Source organism: Geotrypetes seraphini, chromosome 18 (genome assembly GCF_902459505.1).
Source record: "Geotrypetes seraphini chromosome 18, aGeoSer1.1, whole genome shotgun sequence".
In the NCBI taxonomy this organism is placed as follows: domain Eukaryota; kingdom Metazoa; phylum Chordata; class Amphibia; order Gymnophiona; family Dermophiidae; genus Geotrypetes; species Geotrypetes seraphini.
Window position 1 is genome coordinate 21,567,668 of NC_047101.1, and position 22,745 is coordinate 21,590,412.

The 22,745-nt window shown below is 41.4% G+C and overlaps 1 protein-coding gene across 3 annotated transcripts in view; it reads left to right on the forward strand.

Moving 5' to 3' along the window:
- Positions 1–22,745, forward strand: part of FAT2 (FAT atypical cadherin 2) — a 168,009-nt gene that overhangs the window by 47,191 nt on the left and 98,073 nt on the right. For all 3 annotated transcript variants that reach the window (XM_033927534.1, XM_033927533.1, XM_033927535.1), the window contains one exon: positions 19,472–19,533. In XM_033927534.1, the coding sequence (XP_033783425.1) occupies positions 19,472–19,533 (62 nt within the window). The remainder of the gene's footprint in view (positions 1–19,471; positions 19,534–22,745) is intronic.

Below are 22,745 nucleotides of genomic sequence, written 5' to 3' on the forward strand. Positions count from 1 at the left end.
AAAAACGGTTTCTTTCCTGTGTTACATGGAACAAGATTATTCTTGTGACTGATGTGAAAGTTTAATAAAAATATAAATAAAATAACTAAGAACTTTTCAGCAGTTAAACCCCTATCTAACAGTGGACCTATTTCACAACTTTTCATATTGTGATGTCATAAAGCCTCATTCCACCAATGCCTAAGAGCCAACCTTATCAGTGATGTCACAGTGGCTTGGTTTCCCTATCCTGTGCCCATTTACTAGATGCATTTGACTCTGAAACAAAAAGTGTCATGAAAAGTGTGGAATAACTTGTAAGTTCCATGGCTCCACATCATTATCTTCTTGGACCTATTTAGACCTATTTAGAATAGTTATCAGTCCTTTCTATTTCTCGGTCAGGGCACTGGTCTTTGACCAGAGGGCCACCGCGTGAGCGGACTGCTGGGCATGATGGACCACTGGTCTTATGTGTTATTGTAATGCTTTAAATATGGGATTATGCTGGGTTTCAATACGTCCATTACTGGATTTGTTGCATTGGCTCTTTGTCCAAGCCTAATCACAATTTAAAATGCTGTGCATGGCACTTATTGTAGATCTATTCATTTAAAAATGGATATTCTGCATATCCGACAATTCGATGCCGATTATAAAATGTTTTACGAAACCCTGCCAACCTCACTTTACTCAAAGGAGGGACCTCATGACAATGCCCTTACTTGTCTGACCCAGACATTGTTGCCCTATGCTCCAAAATGTAACCTGTGCTCTAGCAGGGGGGCTTACTGGAAGTCCCTTAATCGCAAATCTTGTGGTGTGTTGATGGAAGTCTAGAGCATTCTCAACAGTGGTGTCCATACTATGGAACAAAATGCCTCCAGAGTTATGCCTGATGGACCATTATGGTTCTTTTCGTAAAGACTGTAAAAATTTGGCTGTACCCATAATGTCAAAATAGCGGATTTACTACGTTTGGTGCTTGAGTTTTCATTTAATAGGAATTAGGGGTGATTTATTTATTTGAAAAATTTATACCCTGTTCTATTTAGACATTCTAGGCAGATTCAAAAGAAAACATACATAATAAATATAAAACATTTATGCAAATCTCATAAAAGGACTGATATATTTATATGGTTGTTCATACAAAATATCATCAAGGATTTTCTGGAAAAAATATGCTTTCAAAGACTTCTAAACAAGACATGGTTGGATGATAATCATAGCTCAGTCGGTAGAGAGTTCCATAACATAGGACCAGCAAAATAAAAAAACTGAGGTACAATATTTCTCAAGCCATATTTGCATGTAAGTAGAAACTTTGTATTGATTTTGCCTGATGTTGTAAGAGAGGGTCAAGAATTAGGAAATTAGGAAAATTGTGGAAATTAGGAAAATTGTTTGCAACTAGGAAATGTTAAAAGCTTGAGACTCCAGTAGATGGAACCTAAGCACACTACCAGGCAGGGCTCTGGGTTTCTGGTCCAGAAATATCTAAGAAAAAAGGACCATTTAAACTAAATTAATTTATGAAGCATGTATAGTTGGGCAGACTGGATGGACCACTCGGGTCTTTATCTGCCGTCATTTACTAGTTACTGTGTATTAAAGAGGGCGGGAAAGGGAAAGTTTTGAACAATTATCTCATTTGTGAACTGCTTGGACTGTTTTCATTAACGTGTCGGCAGTATATAAAAAGGTGTGTAAATAAATAGACTACATATTACCCATGGCCTTTTTGTACTTTACAAAGGACTGTAAATCCAGCGAGTTTTTAATAAAATATTCTGCAAATTGTGAACACTCCGACTTTGAAGTCATTTTGTCTGCCTAGATGATCTATGCAAAATAGCTCTATAATATGGGCGCTAACATTTACATACCAGTTAAAATGCAAATGTTTAGAATTCTAGAATATATGCATGCCAAAGTGTGCCTAAGCGCTATCGTATAACATGTGCATATCTCCAGTATATAAAGGGGTGGAGTCTGGATGGCGCATAGTATACATATTGAGATCTTTAAGTCTGTTCCCATATACCATTTTAGTAACCTTCCCTATACGGACTCTATCCTATCTTTTTGAAGGTGCAGCATCCAAAATTCTACACAATATTCTAAATGAGGTCTCACCAGAGTCATCAATACCTCCTTTTCCTTACTGGCCATTCCTCTCCCTATGCACCCAAGCATCCTTCATCTTTTCAACCTTAAGATCATCACATACTATCACACCCAAGTCCTCCTCCTCATTCATGAACATAAGTTCTTCACCCCCTAAATTGTACTGTTCCCTCTGATTTTTACAGCCCAAATGCATGTCCAGGTGAAGAGAGCAACCTGCAACCATGGAGGACCTTTCCGGACTAACACAAAACAGATTTCTTTTTAGATCCACAGTTCATCAAGTCACTAGGACTCAAACAACGAGTCAATGGCATCTTACAACAACAAGACCTGCCTCTAGTGAATCCATGTTGCCAAGGGTCCTGTAATCCACTGGATTCCAGAATCTGCACTATTCTCTGTTTTTAAAATGTTTCCATTAATTTACTTACCACAGAAGTCAGACTTGTAGGCCTATAGTTCTCTATTTCTTCCTTACTTCCACTTTTGAGGAGAGGACTACATCCGCCCTCCTCCAATACTACTCCCAACTCTAGAGAAGCATTGAAAAAGTCAGCCAGCGGAGCCATCAGAACTTCCCTGAGTTCCCTCAGAAAACTCAAATACACATCATCCGGCCTCGTCACTTTGTCAACCTTTAATTTTGCGAGCTCCTCACAAACACAATCCTCTGAAAATCGATCAGGGTCTATCACACCTCCAACCCTATTTGCTTTTGTTTTCTGTGGTCCCACTTTCGGCGCTTCAGCTGTGAACACAGAAGATAAATATTTGTTAAGCAATTCTGCCTTATCTGTATCAGCCTCTACATATTCCTCACCTTCACCTTTGAGTCTAACAATGCCACTTTTGAACTTTATCCTATCACTAATATATCTAAAAAAAATTTGCCCCCCCACCTCCATTTTACCATGTCTGCTATATTTTTTTTCTTCTATTTGCATTTTTGCTTTCCTGACTATTTGACTAATCTCTCTTAACTTTTCCAGATATTTTTGCCTCTCTTCTTTCTGCAAATCTTTTGTAGTTTGTGAAAGCTAACCTCTTATTCATTACCTTCTCAGCTACTACTTTTGAGAACCAAAGTGGCCTTGTTTTCCTCTTACTTTTCTTACAAAATGGTTTGTTGCCATTACAACAGCTCCTTTCAGTTTTACCCACTGCTTTCCTACTTCTTCCAGATGTTTCCATCCAGACAATTCCTTGATGTAAACCTCCATCTGAACAAAGCTAGCTTTTTTTAAAGTTTAGAACCTTCATTTTTTATTGAGCCCTCTCTACACCTGTCTTAATATATTTAAACCATGTGGTGATCACTGAATATGAAATGATCACCCACTATAACATCAGAAGCACTGTTATAGAACCACTCCCAGTTCCCTATGGTTAAACTAAAGATTTAGCTCAGCAATCTGATATTCCAGTGTTAATAATTATAACTTTGAATACTGAATCATTGTATTCCTAAGGCCATATTAAGGAATAAATCATTGGCCATTGTGTTGTATCTGCCGCGATAAGGAGGATTTGGTACAGTTTACCGCCTCGAATGAATTTCTTCATAAGGGCACTTGCCGTGTTTCCCCGAAATTAAGACAGTGTCTCATATTACCTTAGCAAATCCTAATAAATAAATATAATTCAGTCGTAATTATATAGTAATGCTTGCAGATTTAGTAAATTATAGGTGGTATTCCTACACTAATGCCATAGATTTAATAAATTATGGGTGGAATTCCTTTGCTAATGCCATGGATTTGACACACTGCAGTACAGTGTTCCCATGGTAATTCTGTGGGCTATGGCCATTATAATCTTAAATTACTACAGCAATGCTATGGTTTTAGCATTACTATAGCAAAGATGTACTACTGTAATAATTCTGAAGTTTTAAGAGGTAGGGGTAATAGTTGACATTTTTCATCGTAGGTTTCTTCTAGTAACCGGCACGATAGTTAACTCAGAGGACACACCTAACAGGTTCAAACCAGCACGGTTGTTGCTCCTAGAGGTCGCGCCTGACTGTTTTCTGTGCTAATACTGTCTTTTTTGACTGCTTTGTTACTGTGTTCAAAGGACCCCCGAGGAAGGCTAAAGATTGCTGAAACATGGCCCGTGTAAGGTCTTTTATTTTACATGCCGTAACATTTATCTGTGCTTTTATTCTGTTTTTGTTTTATCTGATTGTGACATTGATTTGTTTAAGACATTAATAAACTTCAGCACTTTTAACTCCTGGAAGTCCAAGATATGGTTCCACATTTTACTTCTGTGCCACTTGGTTTTCGTAGCACCCAGGTCCATTGCTGTGGGAAGAAGGTCCGTCCTTGTGACGTAGACCACCCCACAGTGTTTGATTCTTAGGGGTAATAGTTTACCATAAATCTAAATATCAGACACTCAGAGAGTGGTGGAAAACTGGGACGCTCTCCCAGTCTGTCATAGGGGGAAAACACCCTTCAGGGATTCAAGACAAAGTTAGACAAGTTCCTGTTGAACAAGAACATGCGCTGGTATGGCTAGTCTCAGTTAGGGCACTGGTCTTTGACTAAAGAGCCGCCACGTGAGCGGACTGCTGGGCATGATGGACCACTGGTCTGACCCAGCAGCGGCATTGCTTGTGTTCCTTATATAGTAAATTATGACAAACATCACAAATTTTTTTTTTTAACCAATACAAAATACAAAAAAAATGAGGCAAGGACATCATAGAAACATAGAAACAGGATAACAGATAAAGGCTAAATGGCCCATCTAGTCTGCCCATCCACAGTAACCAGAACTTCTATTGTCCTTCTAAAACTTATTGACGCTTACAGGGCTCAATATTCTAATCATAAGTCTAAAACACCTCTTCCCCATACAAACACCATTCTATAAATTCGTGCCTAGATGGACGTGTCACCTACATGTGTCAGAGGCCCTAACTGAGACTAGCCCGGTTCAGCAGGAACTTGTCTAACTTTATCTTGAATCCCTGGAGGGTGTTTTCCCCTATAACAGCCTCCAGAAGAGCGTTCCAGTTTTCCACCACTCTCTGGGTGAAGAAGAACTTCCTTATGTTCCTACGGAATTTATCCCCTTTCAATTTTAAAGAGTGCCCTCTCGTTCTCCCTACCTTGGAGAGGGTGAACAACCTGTCTTTGTCTACTAAGTCTATGTAGGAAAAAAAATGCTGCTGGAATTGCCATGTAACAAAAGATACACCGCACACAATCGGGCCAACGGTCATTTCGCAGCCGACGCCACAGCTTCAGGGCCTCCACAAATTCCCAGCTATCTGCGTGAAGATCCAAGCTTCTGCACATCACCACAAACGCATTGCTCGGTGTTGTGTTTACAAGCACCACTCGCGAACATCAGGGTGGAAGAGTTTTGGGTACGCCTCTCCAATAAACCGAGGCCTTTTCTTTTGCTGATTAGTGCTTTTCACTAGGCTTTTTATGGTTTTAAGCTAAGGGAGTGATTTTTCATATTGGCTTGTCTAAGGGATCCTTTTACTAAGGTGTGCTTGCGGTTTTAGCACACGCTACAATGCCACGCGCACTAAATGCTAATGCCTCTATAGAGCTTGCGTTAGTATTTTTTGTTTAGCGCGTGGTTTGTCCGCGCTAATCTTTTGCACGCGCTAAAAATGCTAGTAAAAGGAGCCCTAAGTATCCTCCATTCCTCAATTTCACTATTTTATCATTTATATGCATATCTTGTAATACGACATAAAAGTAACATTATGCGGTAGTGCATGCATATTCCTGGCAATTATATAAGCACTTGTTTCTCCATGCAAAGCACTTTTTACATGCAAAAAAGACTTACATAATTATCCCCAGTGTGTGTTCATGCATACAGATGCAGTAAATGCTCTATTTTCATAGGTGAGGCCTGTAACACACTATGGGCTCCTTTTACTACGGTGCGCTAGCATTTATAGGGCATGCACAAGATTAGCGCGTGCTAGCCAAAAAAATTACTGCCTGCTTAAAAGGAGGCAGTAGCGTCTAGCCCGAGCTATTCCGCACATTAAGGCCCTAATGCACCTTTGTAAAAGGAGCCCTATGAGTAAATAAAGTCTAGTTCTCTGAAAAAAATAAGACCCTCTTTGCTTTTCTCCTTCTGGTCCATTCAGCAACTTGGTATTATTGCAGGGTGACTTTCTTTCAATGAAACTAATCTGGAGATTATTTCAGGGCTAATGTTAATACTTGTGATGAATAAAATCCAGACACTTTTTACTTTCAGACAGATGTTTCAACTGTCTGAATTAAGATTAAAAGAACAAAAAGAGAGAAGCCTGTCAAAATGGGATTAGAAAGAGATGAGAAGGTGCATGTAAATTCAGGTGGCAGGAAGAAAAGGTTTCAGTCTGAACAATGCTTTTTTTTTTTTTTTTGGAGGGGGGGAAATCTTAACTCCCCACCCTGCCCTTGCAACACTGCATGCAGGAAAAAGATCTTAGGCACTTATGGTGGTTAGGCTAAGTTTCAAGTTTTATTAAAATTTTGATGTATTGCACTATCATAGGGCTCCTTTTACAAAGGCGCGCTAGTGGGGTTAACGTGTGTGACTTTTCATCACGTGCTAACCCCCATGCTGGCCAAAAACTACCACCTGCTTAAAAGGAGGTGGTAGCGGCTAGCAGGTCCGGCGGTTTAGCGTGCGGTATTACGCGCGTTAAACCGCTAATGCGCCTTCGTAAAAGGAGCGATTTACAATTAAAAACGGGGTCTCAGTTACTAACTACAACAAACACAAACATTACAGACTTATACATAGGGGAAGTGGGGAGAACTTCAGTAAGAATAGTAAAGTAACCAAGAAAAGTAAGTACAATGGGGGGAGAGGGCATAAGAATTTTAAAAAGTTTAACAAAATAATAATAAAAAGAAAAAAAGATTTTTATTTTTTAATTTATTTTTTAAAATTTCTTGAGGCCTGGGATAAAGGACGTTTCTGCAATGAATGGGGTCAAAAAGAGAATCCGGCGACTATGTCTCAAAGGCATCCTTATACAACCAGAATTTTAATAGTCCTTTAAATTTACCTAACGATTTTTCTTCCTTAATAAGTGCTGGTAAAGACTTCCATATTCTGGGCGCGGTAACAGCAAAGATCATATCTTGTCTTGTATTTATTATACTAAGCGATGGAATTGCTGGAAGGTTTTTGTCCTCTGATCTCAAACTTCTGGTAGGAATGTATGGAATAATATACCTTTATAGGACAGTGTTACCATTTTTCAATCTTAGATATTTAAATTTAACCTTCTATAATAATAATAATAACAGTTTATATACCGCAGGACCGTGAAGTTCTATGCGGTTTACAATGATTAGAAAGATGCTACAAATTGAATGGAACATACATAGTTAGAGATTAGTGGCTAACAGTTTACAGGATCAGATTTAGGGGAGAGATTGTGATGGGAGCAATTGTACAGATTCGTTACCTAGGTAATTCTGTCAGTCGTGCTACAGCATTCTGAATTAGTTGCAGTAGTCTAGTCATGATGCTATCATGGCATGGACCACTGTGGTCAGATTTGTCTTTTCAATATGTGGAGAGAGATTTTGTAGCTGCCAAAAATGATAGAGACAATTTTTAAAGGTTGTTTGATTTGCAGGATCAGAGTGAGTGATGTGTTTAGCAGTATCCCAAGATTCCTGACCTGTAGCCGTGGCCATGCACAATTTTCCGGCAGGTCTGGAGTTGCAGGTAACCTGGGGGTGACGTCTCGTGGATCAGTCTGCTAGCAGTTTAAAAGCTGCACGTGTATGGAATTGTGGTCATGTGTGTACTTTGTATGCGTGTGTGTCCCATGAATAGCAGCTGCGTCTAAAATTACAGTGGAACCTCAAAAAAACCTTCTAAACTGCTGTCATAGCATAGGTTTCAGCTACACTGTGACCTTTTTTTTTTTTTTTGCCATTACTGCTGCTTCTGCCTTGTTTGGAGCTCTGAAGATCACAAACTACTGATCCTACACACAAGAGCATGCTCCTCTCCCTTTTACTGTTAATACTCAACAGAAATATCTCTTGGTACTTTAAAATTGCTGTGAAACCAGTGTCTTCCACTGACCCTCAAAATCCTTATCCACACTTAAGAACATAAGGAAAACCTTAACGGGTCAGACCAATGGTCCATCACGCCCAGTAGCCCGTTCTCACGGTGGCCAATCCAGGTCCCTAGTACCCGGCCAAAACCCAAGGTGTAGCAACATTCCATTCAGAATCCTAAAGAATAGCAAGATTCTGGAATCCCAAAGAGTAACTAAAGATTCTGGAACCCCAAAGAGTAGCAACATTCCATGCTACCGATTCAGCGCATAGATTACAGCAACTTGCTTCTCTCTGGTCTTCCACTCAACCATCTCTCTCCCCTTCAATCCATACAAAATTCTACTGCACGATCTATATTTCATTACCCCTTTCCTCAAGTCACTTCACTGGCTCCCCATCCATTTCTGAATACAGTCCAAACTCCTCTTGCTGACTTACAAGTGCCATCACTCTGCAGACCCTCAGTATCTCTTCACATTTCTCACCCCTTATGCTCCCACTCGGGAACTCTGTTCATCGAGCAAGTCCCTCCTACCCATACCATTCTCCTCCACTGCCTAAGCCAGACTTTATCCTTTCGATCTTTCTGCTCCATATGCATGGAACACAATTCCTGAGTCTTTAGGTCAGGTGCCATCTCTAGCAGTATTCAAATCCAAGCTAAAAGCCCACTTTTTTGATGCTGCTTTCAACTCTTAACTCCCACTCATCACAAATTATGTCCATCCTATCATTCTCTGCAAGAAACCCCCCAACCCTCCCATATGCCCTGTCTGTCCAAATTAGATTGTAAGCTCTTCTGAGCAGGGACCACCTGTTGCATGTTGAATGTACAGCTCTTGTGTGCATGCCCAGTCATGCCAGGGAGCAGGAAGCTAAGAGCTGGGAAGAGGACACTTCTGCCATCCTGTCTGTTCTACAAAGCACCATGGGAAATTGTTTTATATCAAAAGCATTTATTTTGAGCACTCTGCTTATTACATAAACTTGTGCAAGATCATAATTGCATTACTTGTAATCACAATACCAACCCCCCCCCAAAAAAAAAAAGTATTCCCCCTACCCCGGTAAGAACTTCCTTACAATCCCTGGTAGTCTAATGGTATGTTCATGGCAAGACTGATAACCCCAGTCATGGCAGCCATTTTGAAAACAGAGTCAGAATGGCAGGAGTAACTGGGGATATCTCCTCCCCAACTACATCCCTAGACCCCCAGAAATTATAAGATAGGCTTGGGGGGGGGAGGGGCCTACAGGTCATGGGGAGGCTTTTGGGAGGGGGGTTTAGGGGAGAAAGGGCAACCTTTGTTCAGGATGGAGAGAGAGACACAAATGGGACAAAGCACAAATTTTTGGCTTCCACTAAAAACACATGGTCATTTTTGGCCAAAACCAAAAAATTAAAATAACCTTTCAGCTAAAACTGAAATTGGGCAGAATAAGGATCTTGGACAATTTTGGCTGCCATAACCACAACCAAAATTTGGTCAACCTCTAGAAAGCGGTGGGGGTAGAGAATGGAAAATTCTGCATTATAGGTGGGGAGGAGGTGCATGGCTGAAGGTTCAGCTAGAGCAGTGGTTCCTGGAGGACCACCAGGCCAGTCGGGTTTTCAGGATAGCCCTAATGAATATGCATTGAGCAGATTTGCATGCCTGGCATCTCCATTATAGGCTGATCTCTCTCATGCATATTCATTAGGGCTATCCTGAAAACCCAACTGGCCTGGTGGTCCTCCAGGACAGGGTTGGGAACCACCAAGCTAGAGCACCTGCTTAAAATGAGCAAGAAATAGTGACCCAATGATACCAATCATTGTTGTCTCATTCCCTGAATCTCTGCAAGTACGGCTTAATATTACCAAGTAAACTAAACTAAACTAAACCTTGGGTTTATATACCGCACCATCTCCATAGCTGTGGAGCTCGGCACGGTTTACAGGAATTGTAATGAGAAAGGAACTCCATGGAAGGGCTAGATGAAGATCAGAGAGGAGAAGAATGTTAGAGGGCTAGGATGTCAGAAGAGGGGGGAGTGTTAGGTTTTGGAGAAGAGCCAGGTTTTCAGATGTTTACGGAAGGGTTGAAGAGCACTCAGGTTTAGAAGAGGGGAGGTAAGGTTGTTCCAGAGCTCGATGAATCTGAAGGAGAGGGAAGTCCCCAGTTTACCTGGGTGGAAAATGCCTTTTAATGAGGGGAAGGATAATTTTGATTTTTGGGTAGGTCTGGTGGTATTAAGATTTGAGGAATTCCAAGAAAGTGGAATTAAAGGAGGAAGGAGTACCCATCTCTTCCACCAGAAACAACAAGGTTTAGTTCCCCCCCCCCCACCCCCCCACCCCCAGCAAACAATGTGTGGTTGATTGTTCTATTCATGTTGAAACATGGTTGCCTTTCTGTGACAATAATTGAAGTTATTCTGTGTTGCCGCAGGTAGAGTGGTTCTCTCCCTCTGCTATTAGTAAATGCTCTGCTCTAAACCTGTTTGCTCTAAGCCTGGGAAGGAGCTGTATGCATTCCACTTGGCAAGGAGCGATCCGTCGGCTATGCTTCTGAAAAACCTTTCGAGAACAATCATTTCCTGTAACGTGCACGTGGTTTTTGACTAGACCAGGGGTGGGCAATTCCAGTCCTCGAGAGCCCCTCGCAGGTCAGATTTTCAGGCTATCCACAATGAATATGTTCGAGATGGATCTGCATGCACTGCCTCCTCGAGATGCAAACCTATCTCATGCATATTTACGGTGGATATCCCGAAAACCTGACCTGCCTGTGGCTCTCGAGGACCGGAATTGCCTAGCCCTGGACTAGATTAATCGTTTAGCTATTGTTCCAACAGTATTTGTCGCTGAATTTCGAGTACCGAGCCACAGCGGTTTCCCAGGCATGATCAAAATTTCATATCTCTGTACAACCTTCCATCTGAAGTGTGAAAATGTTTTAATGCAACAGGAACAGCGTAAAAAATACCATTTCTTCACAGATGGCAGGCACTACAGCAGGGGTAGGGAACTCCGGTCCTCGAGGGCCGTAATCCAGTCGGGTTTTCAGGATTTCCCCAATGAATATGAATTGAAAGCAGTGCATGCCAATAGATCTCATGCACATTCATGGGGGAAATCCTGAAAACCCGACTGGATTACGGCCCTCGAGGACCGGAGTTCCCTACCCCTGCACTACAGGCAACTCGTCACGGACTGGTGTTAATGCATGCACCAAACTCTATAAAATGTCCTGTTGTGTTCATGGCCCAAAGCTCTTGACAAGTACATAATCTCTGCTTCTAACTTAGGGGTCCTTTTATTAAGGCGTGCTAACTGATTTAGTGAGCACTAAATGCTAAAGTGCTCATAGACCAGGAGTAGGGAACTCCAGTCCTCGAGAGCTGTATTCCAGTCGGGTTTTCAGGATTTCCCCAATGAATATGCATGAGATCTATTTGCATGCACTGCTTTCAATGCATATTCACTGGGGAAATCCTGAAAACCCGACTGGAATACGGCTCTCGAGGACCGGAGTTCCCTACCCCAATGCAGTGGTTCCCAACCCTGTCCTGGAGGACCGCCAGGCCAGTCGGGTTTTCAGGATAGCCCTAATGAATATGCATGAGAGAGACTTTCATATAAAGAAGGTGCCAGGCATGCAAATCTGCTCCAAGCATATTCATTAGGGCTATCCTGAAAACCCGACTGGCCTGGTGGTCCTCCAGGACAGGGTTGGGAACCACTGCTATAATGGATGCCTTAGCATTTAGCATGCACTAATCTTTAGTGCGTGTTAAATCAGTTAGCACGCCTTGATAAAAGGACCCCTTATAGAATTGCCATCATAGACATTTTCCATAAGGGAAATTTGACTAGTTCATTTCTCAGAATATTTACACATCTGTAATCCTCTCCCCTTCTCTATGAGTAATCCTGAAAAATACATCCGAAAATCTGAAATTCTCTTATCCACCCCCCACCCAGCCAAGAAAGTTTAGTGAATTATCAGTCTCAGCCATCTAGCTCTGCTGTAAGTAACCTGTCATGCTTAAAACAAAACAGTGCAAAGGTTTTCCACCCACTTGTTATAAAGGAATTAGTAAACAGTCTTGTTTGAGAAACCAGCTTTCTAAAGAAGAGCACAGCCCTGCTATTAGTACGAGGGATCTTCTAAAGGTTTCTGCACTTTTATTTTTTTTAAGCACTATTTATTAAATATCTCAAAAGAAAATGCATCACTTTTCTACATAATCACTTTTGCGCTATGTTTTTCCCAGCATCCTACTAACTTCTTAATATCATCAGAAAAGAATGTTGAGCCTGCAAAAATATGAAAGTGCGGAAACTTGTTGAAGAACCCTCATACATGAGGAATTCAGAAAACGTCTAAAAACTCAACGGTTCCTAAAATATCTAGACAACTGACCCACTCATCTTCTTTCTCCTCCATAGTGATTCCTCTGTCCTATTAATCTCTTTCTCCTCAACAACGCATTTCTGGTCCTATTTACACTATTTACAATAGTGATTTACAATAGTGATACAATAGTGATTTACAATAGTGACACCATGAACACCTTCTTTCACATCAAGCAGCATTGTGGGGTAAAGACCTAGATCAACTGCTTTCGCCCACTACTTATGAGGAATTCAGAAAACGTCTAAAAACTCAACTGTTCCTAAAATATCTAGACAACTGACCCACTCATCTTCTTTCTCCTCCATAGTGATTCCTCTGTCCTATTAATCTCTTTCTCCTCAACAACGCATTTCTGGTCCTATTTACACTATTTACAATAGTGATTTACAATAGTGATACAATAGTGATTTACAATAGTGACACCATGAACACCTTCTTTCACATCAAGCAGCATTGTGGGGTAAAGACCTAGATCAACTGCTTTCGCCCACTACTTATGAGGAATTCAGAAAACGTCTAAAAACTCAACTGTTCCTAAAGTATCTAGACAACTGACCCACTCATCTTCTTTCTCCTCCATAGTGATTCCTCTGTCCTATTAATCTCTTTCTCCTCAACAACGCATTTCTGGTCCTATTTACACTATTTACAATAGTGATTTACAATAGTGATACAATAGTGATTTACAATAGTGACACCATGAACACCTTCTTTCACATCAAGCAGCATTGTGGGGTAAAGACCTAGAGCAACTGCTTTCGCCCCCTACTTATGAGGAATTCAGAAAACGTCTAAAAACTCAACTGTTCCTAAAGTATCTAGACAACTGACCCTCTCATCTTCTTTCTCCTCCATAGTGATTCCTCTGTCCTATTAATCTGTTTCTCCTCAACAACGCATTTCCGGTCCTATTAACTCTCCTCTTCCCCCCTCTTAAATTCAATCAATTTGTACCTCACTTAATCTATTGTAAACCGCACAGAACTTAACGGTATTGCGGTATATAAACTGTTGTTATTATTATTATACATGTGTAACTGATACCATCTAGTTTAATTTAAATCCTGTTGGTATCAAATAAAATACATGAACTTTTGAAATATTGTTTACTGCATTCTGCACTTCTGTATTAACAGGTAAGGATGTTCCTCCAGTGTAGAGCTTTTCAGAATATCTAATCTAATCTAGTCCTTAGGTTTGTATACCGCATCATCTCCACGTTCGTAGAGCTCGACGCGGTTTACAGAAGGCTACCTCCAGGGCAAGACAAATGATGGGATGTATCCGCAGAGGTTTTGTCAGCAGGAGACCTGAAGTTATGATGCCGTTGTACAGAGCCATGGTGAGGCCTCACTTGGAGTACTGTGTCCAGTTTTGGAGACCACATTACCGAAAGGATGTGCTGAGGATCGAGTCGGTGCAGCGAGCGGTAACCAGGATGGTCTTGGGGCTCAGGGATCTCACGTATGAAGAAAGACTAAATAAATTGCGGCTGTACTCACTTGAGGAAAGAAGAGAACGGGGAGATATGATTGAAACGTATAAGTACATCACGGGACGCATCGAGACAGAAGAGGATATCTTCTGGCTCATGGGACCCTCGACCACCAGAGGGCATCCACTGAAAGTCAGGGGAGGGAAGTTTCATGGAGACTCCAGGAAGTACTTCTTCACCGAAAGAGTGGTGGATCATTGGAACAGACTCCCACTCCAGGTGATAGAGGCTAGCAGCGTGACGGAGTTTAAGAGAAAATGGGATACTCATGTGGGATCGTTAAGGGAGTAAACTCAGGGGGGAGGGATACTTGGAATGGGCAGACTTGGTGGGCTATAGCCCTTTTCTGCTGCTTTTTTCTATGTTTCTATGTTTCTAGGAGAAATAGGAAGGAACTACAACAGAGGGTTAGAGGTAGAAGTGGGAAGAAAATTTACAGGACTTGGGATGCCAAGATATAAGAGTTTCCTTGATTCCTAAGTTGGAGGGAGACTTACATTTTTTGAGAAAAGCCAGGTTTTCAGATGTTTGCGGAAAACTTGGAGAGAGCTCAAGTTCCGAAGAGGGGAGGTAAGGTTGTTCCAGAGCTCAGTGATTTTGAAGTGTCTAAAAAGAATGGGACCTCTTACTTGGGGCGCCTTTTACGAAACCGCGTTAGCGGCTTCAGCGCGCGTGACTTTTCACCACGCGCTAGCCTAAAAACTACCGCCTGCTCAAGAGGCGGCGGTAGTGGCTAGCGCGGCTGGCGGCTTAGCACGCGGTATTGCGCGCATTTAACCGCTACCACGCCTTTGTAAATGGAGCCCCTAGTTTAAACATACTGTGCAGTTTAAACATTTAGGGCTCCTTTTACGAAGCCGCGTTAACGGCTTTAGCACGCGCGACTTTTAATTACGCGCTAGCTGAAAAACTGCCGCCCGCTCAAGAGGAGGCGGTAGCAGCCGGCGGTTTAGCGCGCGCTATTATGCACGCTAAACCGCTAACGCGCCTTCGTAAAAGGAGCCCTTAATATCACCTTTGAAAATTCATTAATATTTCAACTTTCAATTCTTAAATCCCATTCGCCGTAAAATTGGTTATGTCCATTCTATCATTCTCTTTGCAAGAAACTTTCCAAACCCTATATGTCCTGTCTGTCTGTCCAAATTAGGTTGTAAGCTCTTCAGACCAGGCACCATCTATGGCATGTCAAATGTACAGTGCTGCACATGCCTTTCAGCATTATAGAAATGATTAGTCCGGTCTTAAGAAACTCCCTTAGCCAACGTTTTGTGTCCCCCACCTTAAATTGTCACAACAATTTAATCAACTTTATTTCCTTCGTTAGTTGCCATTTTTGCTCAAATGTATCTTAATGCTCACTTCCTGAATGACATCATTTTGAAAACAGGAAACACGATTATGCCCTGAATTCTATAAATGGCGCTGAGAGATTGATCTATCTTAAACTGATACATGTTAACTCATGGTTAAAGACCATATCCACCAGTGGTCTCCAACTCAAACCCTTTGCAGGGCCACATTTTGGATTTATAGGTCCTTGGAGGGCCTCAGAAAAAATATTTAATGTCTTATTAAAGAAATGACAATTTTGCATGAGGTAAAACTCTTTATAGTTTATAAATCTTTCCTTTTGGCTAAGTCTTAATAATAATATTGTAATTTATAGCTAAAGAGACATATGATGAAGAAACTGTTATTTTATTTTTGTGATGATGATAAACATATGGAGGGCCTCAAAAAAGTACCTGGCGGGTTGCATGTGGGCCTCGGGTTGCGAGTTTGCGACCATTGATATATACTAACAAGATATTTCCTTTGTATAATGATGGTCTTAAAAGAGGCACATGGGCACCTTTTTTTGTTGTTTCTTTTGTTATTTTATTCTCTTTCTTTTTTTGTGTGTGTGTGTGATTGAATGGGTCTTTCCTGTATTTTATGGAGTTCTTTCCTTTTTCCATGCATTTGATTTTAATTGTTAGCCACTGAAACATAGAAACATGATAATAATAATAATAAATTTATTTAGATACCGTCATACCTTTTCAGTTCAAGATGGTATACAGTAGTGGATGGTTACAAAATGGGATTATGGGAACAAGTGGCAATTAACCCTTTCAGGACCATAAGGATCGTAGGCCAATTTTTGTGGTTTTGACGACATTTTTATGGTAAAAAGGGCTTGCAGATGCCAAAAAATTGATTTTTTTTGTGAAATATCATTATTTTTATTTAAAAAATCACACTTCTGGCTTATGGACAGTGTGGCAAGTGAATCTTCTCGTCAATCTGGCAACGACACTAATGAATGAATGTCGGAACCAGTTTGTTTACATAAAGGCAGTATCATATGGAATCCGTACATATCAAATTTAGAACTGTAGACTATCCCAATCAATTTATAGGATTTTAAAGTTATGGGACAAATATGTCCCTTGGTCCTGAAAGGGTTAAGGCCAAATGGCCCATCTAGTTTGCCCATCCGCAGTAACCATTTTCTCTTTCTCTCAAATTTTAACAAACATATCTTGACGTGAATACTTATAGATCTGTGTATGAATTGCCCCACAAGGCTTGTGTTGCCCATTTATTTTTTGTCTGTTTTAAAGAGCAGTATGATAAGATGTATCTAGCTTCAAATACCCATGGGCAATGTTGGACAGTGCCATTCCCTGCACATGCCCTTTATCTCTGAGCCATAATCCAAGTTTATTAAAATTTGATATACCGTTTAAAATAATTGTCTAAGCGGTGTACAAAACTAGAGAATAAAAATGATCTAAAAACTTTTTGAGAATATGACAAAGACAAAAGCATTACAAAAGCCTACAGGAACAAGTGGAAAGGAGGACTGAGCTACAATTGTAATAGCAAAGGAGAACAAAGAAGGGCAACATGAGGGGTGGCGCAGTGGTTAAAGCTAGAACCTCAGCACCCTTGAGGTTGTGGGTTCAAATCCACGCTGATCCTTATGACTGGCCAAGTCGCTTAATCCCCCTCATTGCCCCAGGTAAATTAGCTAGATTGTGAGCCCACCAGGACAGATATGGAAAAATGCTTGAGTACCTGAATAAATTCATGTAAACTATTCAGAACTTCCCCTGGGAGAATAGTATAGAAAATTGAATAACAGTGTGAAAAGTTTCAGCCTCTGATAACCAGAGCTGGTATTGTGACATCATAATGCCTCATTCCACCAATGCCTAAGAGCCAACCTCATCAGTGATGTCACAATGGCTTGACGGTTCTATACTTGGCTCACTTTTGCTACAGCCTCAGCACCCTGGGTTCAAACCCACGCTGCTCTTTGTGCCCCTGGGCAAGTTACTTAATCCCCCCATTGCCCCAGGTACATTAGCTAGATTGTGAGCCCACTGGGACAGAAAGTGAAAAATGCTTGACTACCTGAATAAATTCATGTAAAACTGTTCTGTGCTCCCTTGGGCGAAAAGTATATAAAATTGAATAAATAAATAAATAACTCACTAAAATCCTTCTTATATAGAGATTCCTTTCAAACATAAAATCAAATAAATGATGTTTCTCTCCATAGGAACCCAAACCTCAGTAAGCATCAGACACCTTCCCTATTGGCCCGATTTATACGACCCTTATTTGTTTCTTTCTTATAATTATCGTATCATGTTGGTCTTGTATTGTTCTAGTACATGTCCGTAATTTGTAATATTGTTTCCCCGTTTTTAAATTGTACATCGCTTAGAAGTAGTATAAGCAATATAATCAAATTTTAAATAAACCTGTAACCTGGGAAGTTGGGCTCTTCCTTTATTGGGGTCACAAGGGGGGTAGTGATGTCACTGGTTATATGCGTCCCTAAATAAAAATGTTTTTTTTTTTTTAAATTATTTTTAAATTTATCGAGATGTTTCTCTTCCCGTGAGTGTAGAGGAAGTGAATTCCAAAGGGCAGGGGCAGTAGCTGAGAAGATTCATTTCCGAGTGGCGTCATAGAATAAATGCCGTACGGAAGGAATACGCAAGAGACCGATTACTGGATCGCAGTGTTGTTGAAGAGCAGTAAGGGATAAATAATCTATCAATGAAACCTGGGATGCGTGAGGTTTTTGTTTTAAATGCAAGCAGTAAGATTTTTATAAGTGATTCTATGAACGATCGGCAACCAATGTGATTTTATTAGGAGGGGGCGCAACGTGGTCACATTTTTTAGCTTTATAATGTTCAGTGCGAGCAGAACCATTTCAACAATGTGCCTGGTGGCAAGTTAAAATGTGGTCCAAGGCTGGATTATGAGGCCTTAGTGACTGCTTGGCAAATAATATGAAAAGAGACTATACCATGCTATGAATGATGTGTGAAATAAACCTTCATTTGCAGGTGACATTTTCTTATTTGTGTTCTTGAAAAGCTCAATTTTAGTGGGCTCATTATAATTTTTTTTTTCAAAACCATATTTAAGCCCTTTCTGCATAGCTATGACACTTACATAAACTGAAAATTTAATTTAGAAAAACATTTTTGGGGGAAATCATTTTCTTCCACTCGCTTATATCCTGCAAGCTTTTGAAAATACCCACATTTTGAATGATCTAACCATAGGAACCCAACCTTTTTTTTTAAATCAGAGCCCACGTTTTCAGTGAATGATTCGATAGCACCCCCATTGAGTAAACTAAACTGTACATAGTATACTGAAAAACAAAGACACATTTCAGAAGATAACGATATTGATGTATTGCTCACGGTATGATTTTAAAAAATGTTATTAAAAAATGAATATACTGTAATATTATTAGTGAAAGAGCTGAGCTTGATGTGATGAAACTGCCATCCAGCATCTGCTCCTTCCTCTCTCCCCACTTCCCTTCAGCGTCTGCTTCCCTCTCTCTCCCCTTCAGCATCTCTTACCCTTCCCTCCCTCTCCATCCACTTCCCTTCAGCGCCACTCAACCTCTTCCCCGCACTGGGCCACCTTCCTCCCTTCCCCTCACCTTCGCGGGCGCTCATCATAGTTTTCTCTTTCTGAGGTGTCCAGACGTGGAAACATTCTCACCAAGTCCCGTTTCCATCTGGGCAGCTTGCGTCAGAGGAGAAGCTTTGGGGCAGTCACGTGGGACTTGGTGAGAACATCGCCGTGGCGGCAAAAAGTTGAAGCCTCAAAATTTGAAGAATCAAAACAAAAGACGTCAGTGCTGCCATCAGTGGCCATTGGATTTGCCCGGCAGCTGGTCCTCGATGCCCCTTCAATATGACTTGGACACAAAATGCCCCCATTAGACTTCTCAGTGCCCTCGTTAGGAACCACTGATCTAAACCCTGCTTGGCAGGATTCCCTTAGTATCATTTGTCCCTCTAAATAATTCTAGGGATCCCCTTGATTGAAGTTTTCACTGTTTTTAATTAGTTGTACTCTGTCCCTGGCAGGTGTGATCTCTACTACCACTCAACAGCTGGACCGGGAATACAAAGCTGAGCATATCCTGGAGGTGGGTAGGAAGGGTAATTATATTCCTGACTTGCAAACTGTTTATGAATAGCTGAGGAACGCTACAAGTTGAGGCATAGCTTCTGCTTCCCTCACGTACGCTATCTGCATTCGCTGGGAACAGCAATTAAATGTTCTGCATTGTGTCACCCTCGGTGCCGCAGGCCAAATAGTTTAAAAGTGTTATCATTGCCCCCAAAAATCTGGAAAACTAGAATAAACCCATCCTAACTACAATGCCACTGCAGAGTTGTGGTTAAATCTTGTGGCTAGGCTATGTTTTTTCTTTAATCAAGACCTGCCTAGTTAACTTTTTTTTTTTTTTTTTTTGTCTTTCTGGTTAAAGTCCGGCCTTTGGCATCTTTGTGTACCTCTGCTACTCCGGCAGGAATCCTGGGATTTTCAAAGCAACTGGCAGGGATTGACAGGGATGTGCACAGGCAAAAAAAAAAAAAAAAAGTTTGGTTTGTTTTCAGATTTTTAGGCATCACCAGAAATCTGTTCTAACAAAAAAATAATAATAATAATTAAAATTAAAATGTATGTACACCAAGGAGGGAATGTTATAAATGGTATCTAAAGTTAGGCACTGGGAAGATCCATGCTAAACTAGGATTTTGCAAGGACGCTCTGCGTGGAAAGCCATTAATACGAGGGGTGCTGAAGAGTTCAGTCCAACCAAGAAGAGAATGATGTCGATATGGTTCAATCAATGATCTGAAACAATGTCAAAAAATAGAATTTTGCTTCTGTAAATTGGCACTTAACGAAATAAAATGCTTTTTCAGCTTCAGTGGCAAAATTCTCAGAATTTAGGAAGTTGGTTCAACAAATTAAGCAAATTTCTCAGTTAGCCATCTTAATAACTTTAACTTCTGTTTATCTGCAGTGTCTAGACCAGACATGGGTAACTCCGCTCCTCGAAGACCAATCGGGTTTTCAGGATTTCCCCAATAAATATTGTCACTGGCCCGGGCCTGCACTAGCGCTACAGCAGCCCTCCACCAAGTGGCAGTAAAACAAAAAGAACGAGGCACTCTTCTGCAATGAGGCAAAAGCCCTACAGGGGGTGCTGGTTTGAACTCTAGAGCACTCCTCCTTATAGACACCCCAGACACACAGATACAAAAACACCAAAAGAGGTTTGGTTCAAAAGTAAAAATCAAAAAGTTGATTATACAAGTCTTTTGCACTCAGAGTAATTGCACAAGGTAAATGAAATTGAGAAATCCCATAAACAATAACAGCAGAAAACAAATGACGATATCCACTCCTTAATAGGGTGAGACATTTCAGGATCTGCCAGGTTCCAAGATGGCCACTGTAGTTCTGGCAGCTTGTTGCTGGGCCATGCCCGGTTTCTAGTTACTTGCCAGATTTCTCTCAAAGCAAGAAAAAAAAAAAAAAAAAAGCATGTCAAACATTTAAGTGCATGTCTGAGCAGTTTATATAAGTGTCCATAAAGGAGTTCTTTATCCAAAAACAGGTAAGTTATTTAAACTTAACAGTCCAGCAGAATGGCTTAACTGAAAAAACTTTCAGTTCAAAGAAAAAAAACCCTTTCAAAAAGGAAAAGAAACCCCCCCCCCAAAAAAAAAAAAAATAATAATAAACCAACCCAGCATTCCAAAAGTTCAGCTTGTGGCAAGCCTTCTGAACACACTCCCCACACCACTTCCAAAGTTCTTGACCAGTAGCAAAACAGTAATTCCAGGTACAGATAATTATATTAGTCCCAAGGTTCAAAACACAAGGGAAATGCAAAACTCCAAACCATTTCACACAGGTGCTTTCTGCCAAGGCTTCCATTCAGCTTGGCTTTTGTGAGAGCAGCTTTAAGCAATAATTCACCCAGGAAAAATAGCCTCACTGCTAAACCCAGAGGTTTAAGCTAGCTTCATGGCTTCTACCAGCCCTTCTTCATAGGGAAGCATGTCCCCCACCTCCATTAACTCCTGTGGAGCAATCAGCTCTAAATCATGTAATTCCTCAACTTCACCCACATCTAACATCTCTACATCAGGTTTTCTCTCAAGCTAATAGCTGTTAGGAGGCAATATTTAGGTGCCACTCTGCTCCTCCTGGGTAGTGACAAGGGTGCTGCTTCCTCCCAGTTGCTAGTTTCACTGCTGGCCTCCTTAGTGCTCTCAGGGTCAGGTTTAAATAGGAGAGAGCCCTGCCTACACCTGTGAGGAATAGGAATGGGCAAGTACTCTCTCTGCCTCCCCCTTTGGCGGAACTGCAGAATGCAGTCAGGAAAAAAAAAAAAACCTGCTGGTTTTTCTGAACAGGGTCAAAATGGCTTCCCTGCCTGTTTGTGTGTATTTTCCCTTTGTACTGTGTTTGGCTTGCTTGCCAATGATCCAGGCTATAGGAACTGGACCTAGGATAGGCAGTCCTGTTATTCTGCTCCTCGGGGAAACTATTCTGATGGGCTCTAAACCCCTTTGATCCTGGCTTGCCCTGATAATTCCTCTGTGGCAAGTTGGGGATGTCTCTAGAATTGCCACAATATGCATGAAAAGCAGTGCATACAAATAGATCTCATGCATATTCATTGGGGAAATCCTGGAAACCCGATTGGATTTCGGCCCTCGAGGACTGGAGTTGCCCATGTCTGGTCTAGACCTTAAGACAGAGTTTGTCAATCTTTTTTTGTCTCTGACCCCTTAACAGTGGCCAGTGGCATAGCAAGTGGGGGGGGGGGGGGGCGGACCGCCCCAGGCACCATCTTGGTGGGGTTGTTGGCACCTCTTTGCTCCCCCCCACAACACGCTCATGTTCTCCCTTCCCCGCCCCCTATGTACCTCTTTAAAAATCTTTGCCAGCGCGAGCAACCATTCTAGTCTGCTGCTCATGCTGGCCTGGCTTCCTCTGAAATTGCTTCCGGGTCACGGGGGCCTAGAAGTGACATCAGAAGAAATACCAGCATGAGTAGCAGGCCGGATAAGCTGTTCGCGCAGGTGAATATTTAGAGGTATAGGGGTGGGAAAGGTGAGCATGAGTATGAGAGGCAGGTGGGCACAGAAGAAGCGGGGGGGGGGGGGGAGCGGAAAGGAGGGTGTGGGGGGAGACGCCACCACCCTGGGCACCTCTTACCCTTGCTACACCACTGATTGTGGCCAGATAAATTTGTATGATGCCTCTCCCCCATACCAGAGGAGTAGAATAGTAATGCACCCATGGAGATCCCACCCAAGTGCAGACCCCAAA